Source organism: Micromys minutus (assembly GCF_963924665.1).
Source record: "Micromys minutus genome assembly, chromosome: 24".
NCBI classification, from domain to species: domain Eukaryota; kingdom Metazoa; phylum Chordata; class Mammalia; order Rodentia; family Muridae; genus Micromys; species Micromys minutus.
Window position 1 is genome coordinate 28,056,436 of NC_137959.1, and position 10,975 is coordinate 28,067,410.

At 44.7% G+C, this 10,975-nt stretch overlaps 1 protein-coding gene across 1 annotated transcript; it reads left to right on the plus strand.

Annotated features, from left to right (window-relative positions):
• Positions 1-1,729: 1,729 nt before the first annotated feature.
• Positions 1,730-8,854, plus strand: LOC308436262 (pyrethroid hydrolase Ces2a; the record flags this gene model as incomplete). Its single annotated transcript, XM_080937131.1, has 12 exons — positions 1,730-1,799; positions 2,338-2,542; positions 3,710-3,848; positions 4,609-4,742; positions 4,823-5,081; positions 6,091-6,189; positions 6,465-6,605; positions 6,725-6,805; positions 7,089-7,233; positions 7,630-7,767; positions 8,181-8,253; positions 8,668-8,854. 12 exons carry the CDS (start codon positions 1,730-1,732, stop codon positions 8,852-8,854), a joined length of 1,671 nt encoding a protein of 556 aa, XP_080793257.1.
• Between the last annotated feature and the right edge of the window lie 2,121 nt (positions 8,855-10,975).

Genomic DNA, 10,975 nt, shown 5'->3' on the forward strand with positions numbered 1-10,975 from the left:
CTATATCATTTTGAATCTTCTTCAGGCGCATACATGGGATGCGCCATGCCTTTGCCAGCACTGAATATACTAAATGGCTGTGGAGTGGTGTCTCAATGCCGGTGTTGCCATGAATGTTGGGCCTCTGCTCTTAGACCTCTGTTTCAGTGTCTGTCTGTCAGTTAGACTGTGTCCCTAACTCCCTCAACAGAAGAGAACCTGAGATTTCTCCAGTTCACATTTTTACCATATCTCTGGTCTCTGAACATTGTTGGTACATGTCCTCCACAGAGGATGTGAGAACTTTCTTCCATCGGAGCTACAAAACAGTTTGGAGTAAGGTAAAAGCACCAGGACATTCAGGAAACAAAAAGAAATCAGCTGCTTGACCCAGAGATTGGAGGACCTGGAGACCTTTCAACCTTTCAACCCCTGCAGCCTGGAAAATCCTTGGATTCAAATACTAAAAGTAGAACATCCTCCAGGAAAAACTGGAACCACAGATTGGACAAGCATATGTTGGAGGCACACACTGTATCAAGGAGGCAGGAGAAAGCAAAGTCGTAAAGGCCTGCAGTGTCTGGATCTGGGGTCCTATATTATCTGGGAATGAAACCATGGAGCCAAATTCAGTCTCAGATACAAAGGACTGACTACCATGTGTTGATTCCCACATACCTCTTCCAGAAAGTAAGGTGTGGCTAGTTGTAAGCTCCGGGTTGTATATTCTTTGATATACCTTGCTAAGATTTTTGACTGTGTCTGAACATGTATACTGAACCCCACAGAAGTCACTTGGCAAAGGACTTCTTTGGAAAAGTTGAAAAGTGTTTTGGCCAATTAGGGAGCTTGCTGCCAAGCATAACGACGTAATTTTGATCCCTGAACCCATAGGGTGGACAGGTAGAACGGACAGCTACAAATTGTCTTCTGACCTCCGCATGTATGTGATGAAATATGAGTGCCCATACACATAACATACATGTACACAGTACATAATTGAATGGTAGGAAAGGTTAAAGTGTTTGTCAATGGACACATGACTGTGAAATTGATCTAAACGGGAGCTGGGGGTGTGAGTAGCCACACTGTAGGTGGAAGCAGAAGTGTCAGAATTTCAGTGTCTTTCAATGAAGCTACCATGACCAAATTGGGAGCACGGGGGTAGGGAGGTTGAATCTGTGATCCTAAGGTCACCATAAAGGACATGGGCCTCCAGACTGGACTCACTACTCTATGAGTATATTTAGCACAAAGAAGTCTAGAGGATGACAGGCACACTCAGAGCTCCTGCCCTTGTTCTCCTCTTGACGTCTTGACAATGTACCTGTTGACAGGAGCCCCTTGGCTTCTCTCGAGACAGCTTTCTGCTCCTGATCTTCACACCAACACTCATGTTGGGTTGGTAAGTGGTAGAGCAAGGGATCATGGTGAATCCATGTTGAAGGGCAGGGATCCTAGAATTCTAGAAGGACTTCATATGCCATGCTGCTGTGTCTGTCCAGAAGTCCAGAGAAAGAGTAGAAACTGCAAAGGTGGCTTTGTCCTGACTGCTGGCTATTGGCTTTCCGTGGCTTCTGTCTTATCAATTCTCCTGCAATAAGAACTTTGCCCCACCCAACTAAATGTCCACACCTACACTCCAAAAGGTACAAATTCCTGCCTGGGCCATGCCAATGTGTTCTGTTTCCTGCTGTGAGACTCTCATCTTACAGCAGTACAGGTTTAGGCCTGAGATTCACCCATACCTATGGCTAGACTTCCTGGTTGGCTGCTTGTTGTAGCCTGTGGGTTCCTGCTTCTTCTCCAGCGTGTGCATGGTGAGACTGTCTAAATTCGCAGAAGGACCAGGGTCAGAGCTCCCCAATTCTGCACAGTCAGAGGCTGAGCTTGTGGGAAGGAAGGAACCATGGAGGGAGGAGGAGCTGGTGGAGAATGACAGATGACAGGGAGGGGGGACAGTGTGCTTTCTAATGTCCCACCAGGACACACAGGGGTCAGAGATGTCTGAGGTTAGTACATACAGGGGAGGCAACAGAGACAGAAGAACAGGTGGAAAATGTCCCTTCTCTGCATGAGGTCTGGCTAGAAATTCTACTGAACTTTAATAGTAACAATTATTCCTTCATAATGCCAAATGAGCTTGTCACTTTGCTGACTAGGGAAAAGCCCTATTACTTTGTAAGAGGGTCAATGGACAAGGTTTCTGGTGCTAGGTAATCCAGAAGCCCTCATTTCTGCATCCTACTGCTGAACTGAGATGACCCAGCCCCAGCTTACCTTCCCCATGTACCATGCTGAGGATGAGGTAGAAATTCCCAAGTGTGGTGAAAGCTACTGGCATCTCTCCATTTACAGGCCAGGACTCAGCCAGCCCCATCCGGAACACACACACGGGACAGGTGAGAGGCAGCCTGGTCCATGTGAAAGGCACTAAAGCTGGTGTCCACACCTTCCTGGGAATTCCCTTTGCCAAGCCACCTGTAGGACCACTGCGCTTTGCACCTCCTGAGGACCCAGAGCCATGGAGTGGTGTGAGAGATGGGACCTCACAACCGGCCGTGTAAGTTCTGGAACCCAGGGGACTTCAGGTCTCAGCTGTAGGCCAACAATTGTGTTCCCTCCACCTAAGCTCTATAGCAGTTTTCTGCCTGTGCTCAAAGGCATCTCCCAGGCAGGTTTCTGATGAACAAGCTAAGGATTAGAGTAGAACAACTGTGCCAGTATGCTGGGGCAGAGCTTGGCACCTGAACCGAGTTAGTTGAAGGTAAGGAGCCAAGCCTGAGACCTTTCTTCACAGTCCCTGTGACCATACCTTGTCCCTGTGCCACTGAGTAAGGAAAAGGAACACATGTATCCAAGTGGTGACTATTAGAACAAGGAGGTATTTATTGGCACTTGGAAGTGAACTGAAGAATGTCTTACTATCCTGTAGATGGTATTGTCATTCATTCCTTTAGTTGCTATGTGTGTACACTACCCCAGTACCCAGGTAAGTTTGCTCTCTTTCTGTTGCTGTTGTAAAGTATCCTTACAGAAGCAACTTAGTGAAGAAAGATTTTAATTTGGGCCACAATTTCAGCTTTTACTTAACCATGGGTGGGAAACCACTCAGGGAGGATATTAAGAGTTTTGATCACATTACATTCATAATCAGGAACAGAGTTTAAAGGACACATGTATGCCTACTAACCTTCATTGCTTTCTCCATTCTAATGCAGTTGAGAAACCTCTTTCCTAGGGAAAGGTGCCTCCTACCATGGTCAGGTTTTCCTATTGTAAAGAACATGATCGAGATAACTTGCCACTGTCACACCAACCAGCCAACGGGTGTGTAGACAATCGCTCAGTAAGATTCTCTGTCCAGGTGATTCTACAGTGTGTCAAGTCACTAATCAATAATAATCACCTTGCTAGGATTTGTATTGTACACAGAGGGATAGAATGTTGGAAGACAAAGCCAAGAATTTTCAATGAATCTGTGGGAAGTCTCCATATACTTGCCCCCAGAATATTAGCATACATGGGGAGGCCTCCCTGAAAAATCTAGCCCTATTTCTCTTTCCACAGGTTTGGTAGTCTTTGCTGTAGTAGGGGCTTTAGAGAAGAATCATACACTAGAAGGCTGTGGTGGAAAGCAGGAGTTGTATGTAGGTGGCTGAAAGAAAGTTCAGGTAAGATATAGAGTTGACTGCCACATACCTTAGACTCTGTCTTCCATTTTCACAAGGTGTCTGCAGACTGACATGACGAACTTCGAGGGTATTAAGGAGATGAAGGTGACTGTGCTTCCGATCCCTATGTCTGAGGACTGCCTGTATCTCAACATCTACACACCAGCCCATGCCCACGAGGGCTCTAACCTGCCTGTGAGTGTCAGACTATAGCCATCAGGGCAAGAGGTCATTTATTTTATTGGAAGATAGGAAGGGATAAATAAATTCTGAGCTCCACTATAGTATAGAACCTGATTAGTAGTTTTACCTTACTGGGTCCAAGAAGGTTATGCCAACCTTAGTGAGCTGCTTAAACTTTTGTGTGTGTGTGTGTGTGTGTGTGTGTGTGTGTGTGTGTGTGTGTGTTTGTGTGTGTTTGTGTGTGTTTGTGTGTGTGTGTGTGTGTGCCTCAGAGTCCTGGCACTCACACAGGTAAGATGTACTAGGTTTTGATTAAACCAGAAATTCTTCTATCATCTTGGCAGAACCACTCAGCATGGTGCACCAGAGCTGAATATTGACATCACCCAAATTTCTAGATGCAAGTTATCTGTTCTGCCAATGGGATCTGATGGCTATTTTGATTAACAATCAGGAAGGCCACTCTGAAACACACTTTTTTTCCCCTAATATAATGGGTCTGAGAGTAATGACGACTTAAATTTAGATCTAGAGCCATCAATCCATGCTGAGATTTCCTTTAGAGGTAGCAGGAATAAAAATATGCTCATTGGCCTAAAGCAGGAATAGAAATATGCTCATAGGCCTAAAGCCCAGATCTGCAGCTCACTTCCTGAGACCCTTAGAACTATTTGTAGGTCGGCATGCACAGGGCAAAGCAGTTGATAATCTAGTTGGCAGTCTAGATGACCTGGGGCTGTGGGCCTCCTGGCATCTGAGTTGCTGTCTCCAGGTGATGGTATGGATCCACGGTGGTGGACTGGTTCTAGGATCGGCTTCCATGCTTGATAAATCCATACTGGCAGGTACTGAGGAACTGGTAATTGTCGCCATCCAGTATCGTTTGGGTATCCTTGGCTTCTTCAGGTAATCCTGGGCCTGGGCTGGGAAATGGGGACTAAGTAGTCCATGGGCAGCCATGCATTGTTCTTCCTGCTATTTCTCAGCACTGGAGACCAGCACGCAAGAGGCAACTGGGGATACCTGGACCAAGTGGCTGCCCTACGCTGGGTCCAGCAAAACATTGCTTACTTTGGAGGCAACCGTGACAGGGTCACTATATTTGGTGGCTCAGCAGGAGGCACAAGTGTGTCTTCACATGTTGTGTCCCCCATGTCCAAAGGACTCTTTCATGGAGCCATTATGCAGAGTGGAGTGGCTCTGCTGCCTGACCTCATCTCTGATACTTCTGAGGTGGTCTACAAGGTAAGTGACCTCAAGGACACCAGCTACCTCAGTCTTTGCCTCTTGTACTCTGGCATTCAGTAAATGGTAAAAATCAAGGATCATGGGAAATAGCATCTTCCCACTATTTCTGAGTGGCCTGAAATTTACAATCCACTTTTCTCTGCTTCATGGATGGTGAACATTTACCTGACAGCAAACCTCTTTCTAGTGTCTTCTGTCATTGCAAAACACTTATGCATGCTTTCACAGTTTGTTTCTCATCATGGTAATAAGACTATTTTCAAAAGCTATTTGGTCACCTCACAGTTTCGAATCAATCTTGAAGGAAAGTACTTACTCAGACATGTACCTGGAGGCCACAATTGAATTGAATTGAATGGACCATTCTGATAAAGACAATTTTCAGCTGAAGTTCCCCTTTCCAGACGATCCTGACCTGTGTTGAGTTGATAAAAAAGAAATCTGAGAAGAACACATGGTTGAGGAAAGGCACAGCTGGTAAAAATATTTGCTGTGCAAATGTGAGGTCCCAATATTAAATCCCTTGAACCCATTCAAAGCTGGTGGTTTTATGTTTAAAAAAAACCATGTTCTTATGGTGATAGAATAAACAAAGACTTCCTGGAAAGTCATAGGCCACCTAAGCTGTGTACACAAATGTGAACAAGGTATACATTGACATCTGACACTTGAGATTATTCTCTGACCTTCACAGACCAAATGTGCTGCAGCATTCCTATTGTAACCTGTGAGTAACACACACACACACACACACACACACACACACACACACACACACAAACACACATACACACACACCAAAAGGATCTACAAATGATACAAAGGTAGAATGTTCTTTCCCAGCTGTCACCTCTGAGCAACAGAAAATGTGAAAAATTCCACTCACCCCTTTCATACAAGTAAACTCTAGGATGTGGTATTTAGGGGTAGTGGCTTCTCCTAGGATCAAAGAAACTCTGCTTCTTGCTGGAAAGGATGAGCTAACCATTGTCTGTTCCATTTACAGACAGTTGCCAACCTATCTGGATGTGAGGCCCCCGACTCAGAAGCCCTGACACAATGCCTGCGAGCAAAGAATAAAGAAGAGATCCTGGCTATTAACCAGGTTGGGAAAATTGTGTGTCTTGAAGGACCTGATGAACAGGATGTGGGATTACCATTAATCACTTACAACTCATATGCTAACTCATGCCCATGGATTGGTGTTCTTTCAGTACAGTGTGCAGAAAAAACAGGATGAGTTAATTTTTATTTCATGTTTCTTCTGGAGTGTGCATAGATCTAGAGCTAAGATAGGATATAAGAAATTGCTGTTCATATTCATGGACATTAGAATATTTACATGGTTGATCTTCATCACTGACCGTCAGTGCTGTACAGGTCTTCAAGATGATCCCTGGTGTGGTGGATGGGAAGTTCCTACCCAAGCATCCTCAGGAGCTGTTGGCCTTTGGGGATTTTCACCCTGTCCCCAGCATCATTGGTATCACCACAGATGAATGTGGCTGGGGAGTCCCCATGGTGAGACTTGGTTCTAGGTCCCTGAGAACATAAACTCAAAAGGTGGGTGGTGGGAACTCAGAGATACTTTGATGTAGTTCTGAACCACCCTTAAGTTAAGACTATCTTCTGCCTTCTAGTTCATGGGATTTTTTCAAATCATAAAGAACATAACCAGAGAGACCCTGCCAGCTATTCTGAAGGGCACAGCAGCACAGATGGTGAGAGAGACCATGGCTCCTGTCCTAATATATATACCCAGATATGTCTCTCACCCCTTCCTTCTCTCTCTCTCTCTCTCTCTCTCTCTCTCTCTCTCTCTCTCTCTCTCTCTCTCTTCTCTCTCTTTCTCCCTCCATCTCTCCTACCTCCTCTCTCCCTCTCTGTGAGATTATCAGAAAGCTTCTATCTTTACCCATAGCCCCTCTTTCACCCCTGCTCACATCCCTTCCTTAGTGGCTGCTGCCTCTCTGTCATCTTTCTTCCTGATTCCTCCTGGTATAGAAGCTGCCTCCTGAGTGTAGTGACCTGCTAATGGAAGAGTACATGGGGGACACTGAGGACCCAGAGACCCTCCAAGCACTGTTCAGAGACATGCTGGCGGACTTCATGTTCGTGATCCCTGCTCTCCAAGTAGCACACTTTCAGCGTGAGTAAATCTGTGACAAGAGTAAGGACAGGGGGAACTCAGAGCTGTGGGACCCAGGTGAGCTCTTCAGTATCCAGGCCACACCAATGCCTCGGTCAGCTCTCTGATAGCAGGCAGCTTTCTCACCAAATCTTTATGTGTATTATAAACAATGGTATCCTATCCAGGTCTAGAAGAGGAAACATGTTAGTTACACTCAGTATCTTGTCAGCTACTCAGCTGGAAATGCCAGGATCTCCGTTTAACTAAGGCTTCCCGTGTCCAGTGATCCAGTCTGGGTTTCACCATTCAACTGTGATTCCAGACAACTTCAGAGCAAGGTTTCCTGTCACCAAAGGTTAGACAGAGAAGCTCCATATGAGAAATCATAAAGTCAACATGTGTCCTCACCTCCAGGTTCCCAGGCTCCTGTCTACTTCTATGAGTTCCAGCATCTTCCCAGCTTTATCAAGCATGTCAGACCATCCCATGTTAAGGCAGACCATGGTGATGAAACTCCCTTTGTCTTTGGTTCCTATTTGTGGGGCATGAAGGGTGAGTCTTTCTTGTTTCCTTGAGCTGAATCAGCATCAGATATGTTCTTATGGGATTATTGTGCTCTCTGTCCAGTTGAGGAAACGAGAGTCTGGGAGGAGACAGGATCAAGTGTTCACCATATCTGAGCTAAAAAAAAAAAAACATGGTTCTCCCCACAATATACTAGGGTTTGAATATGAACCTTTTCTCGTCTAGCTTGTGCCAGGAGGAATGAGAGCACCCTGCTGTAGAAATGAACCTGATAAACTTACAGTAGTGCTTTGGATTCATCCTGGATTCTGAGTAGGGAGGGAAGAGGGTATACACCAGGCCTAGGTTTCTCTGTCAAGCTCTGGTTGCTCTAGGAGTGCATGAGTTGGCACCTGCATTGGTGGTTAGGACTTGGACTCCTGTTCTTCTTCTGTCCACAGTTGACTTCACTGAGGAAGAGGAACTACTAAAAAGGAGGATGATGAAGTACTGGGCTAACTTTGCAAGAAATGGGTGAGAGTAGACCCTGTCCTCTACCTCTTTATGGTCAAATCTACATCTAGTGTTCCAATGTGGGTGTGCTCCATTAGTATGCATGTGTCCTTAATTGCATGATAGTCTTCAACTCAGGGCACACTCAGGCAGATATCTTCTAGCTTTCAGTTACTGTTCATCCCACAGAAACAGGGAAGTGACTCACACTGGTGTAGCACTGTCCTTTAGATTTTGCCTCTGAGAAGACCGAAGCTAGCCAGCAGTCCTTTCTGCACATGCAGTTGACACTGGTGGTGACACTTGTATCAAAACACCCATCCATCTGTCTCCTGAGGCTCTTGGTCTGCTCATCCACTGCCCTGACCAAATTAGGGAATCTTGCTTCTGGTCTAAGAGACCTTCACTCATCCCTACTGGCTGTCATATCCACAGGAACCCCAACAGCGAGGGTCTACCCTACTGGCCTGTGTTTGACCGTGATGAGCAGTATCTGCAGTTGGACACCCAGCCTGTTGTGGGCCGAGCCCTGAAGGCCAGAAGGCTGCAGTTCTGGACCAAGACTCTGCCCCAGAAGATCCAGGAGCTAAAGGGTTCTCAGGACAAGCACACAGAACTGTAATGTCCTGTGTCAGGAAAGGATTGTGAGATTGATCGCAGATGGGGTAATTCTGGGGTTACAATGTCCATTTATCTATATTCATTCTAAGTAGTACATGTGCATTTTGACCTCCGTATTTCCTCTTTTCGACATGTATGAAAACCACTCTGTGTGCTATTCCTTATCATTCTGGACAAACATTCAGTAAAACCAATAAAAGCTCTCATAATAGTGTGGATGTGTGAGCACAAAGTACCCCCATCTTCTTAAATCCTTCACTGAGACTGGCCTCCTCTTTCCTTCCTTCTTTCCTTCCTTCCTTCTTTTTTTCTTCCATTATCCTTTCCCAATTCTTACTCTCCTCTTCTCCATGTCCCAGACCCTGTTCAAATGAAGTAGCTACTTCAGGGAATGTTGACTGCAGAGGATTGACTGCATCAAATTCTGTATCCTCTCTTGGCAAGTTCATGTTTTCTCATATTTATAATTGACACTAGAAAAATGAGCTTTCCTTAAGCCGCATTCCCCTCAGAATTCTTTTCCTAATAAACCATTACCTACAAATAGGACTCATAGTATCTGTGTACTCAGATGTGTGGGGCCGAGATAGGAGGTTTACATAAATCTGAGGCAAAATAGCAAAACCCACATCTCTAAAGCAAAACAAAAATCATAACTTCAGTACTTACAACAACAGTAACAAATGTACAGTTTTATAGATTGTGAAATTTGGGGTCAAGATACCCACAGATTTGCTGTGTGTTGAGAAACAGTTCTCTGGGAAATCGGTCTCAAGGATTACTGCTTGTGCCCTTTCCTGGCAGGATGTGTAAACAAAGCCTTTATAAGGATAATATTAAGTCCTTGCTGACTGGAAGTCGCAGCAGGGAAGATCTTCCTGTCAGTGATACTGACCACTTAGGATGTTTCCATTCTATATGCACAGCATTGATTGAAGTTCCTACTGCCAGCATGCCTCTGCTTCTCAGATCTGCATATGCCCAATACAGTGGGTGTCAAATATGTTTGAGACTTTTAATAAGTGTGCTGTTTTTAATAGTTTGAGTGTGGATTGTTTGTATGATGCTAGGGATTGATCTTCGGACTTTGAGCATGTTGGGCAATGGCTCCACCCATGAACTAAACCCTCAGACTACTGTAGATTGTTTAGATGAATCTGAATAAATCTCTTATATGTCTGGTTTAGTAAGTCCGATTAAATTCTTAATGCAGGCAACTGTCATCAAATCAGATTTTGAACATTCCCTCCTCCCATACTTCTATAGGGCGTCCCTTAGGCCCTTTGCTGCCATTCACTGCCTTTAATCTTGTTTCAAAGTAAACATGACATTGCTTTATCTTGCTGTCCTAGGACCTGTTTCTCATAAATAGAATGTTTTGTGACTGGTTAGGCCACTTCATGTAACATTTTTGTTTCCTTTATTGTGGAATGTTATTCAAGTGTGCACACAACACATCTTATCCACTTACCCAGTCTATGGAAAACTATTGTCCTTGTTTATTAGCTCTTCCTTGTGGGGACACAGTTCCTATATAGCCCAGGAGGGCCTTCAACACATGACCTCACTGCCTTGGTTTCCTTAGTGATTGGATTACAGGATTATAGGGCCAACCATCCTAGGTTTGACTTTTAGTAAGTTGTATGAATATTCTAACACATTATTTTATGTGATCTCATGTATTCTACTGTTGGCTTTACGATCTAGAGAAGAAATGCTATGTCATGAGACACATGTTTTAAACATTTAAGGAAGTTTTAAGGCTGGGATTATAGCAGTGGTAGACAGCTTGCTCTCTATGTACAAAGCACTGGGAACCACAAAAAGCTAAAGAAATCCAAATCAGATGTCATAGGCTTTAAATCCCAGCTACTCAGAGAGCTGTTGTGGCCAGAAATCAAAAGACCAGCCTGAGCTATAGAGCAAAATTCCAGGCAAAACTGGAAAAATTAGTTTTGGTCTGTCTCCATATAAAAAGTACCAAAAAGATGGCCTGTAGGTGGCAGTGGTTTTGCCTTTAATTCAGCACTCTCGAGGCAGATGTAGGTGGATCAGCCTGGTCTATAGAAGGAGCTCTAGGACAGCCAGGGCTACAGAGAAATCCTGACTTGAAAAAAACAAA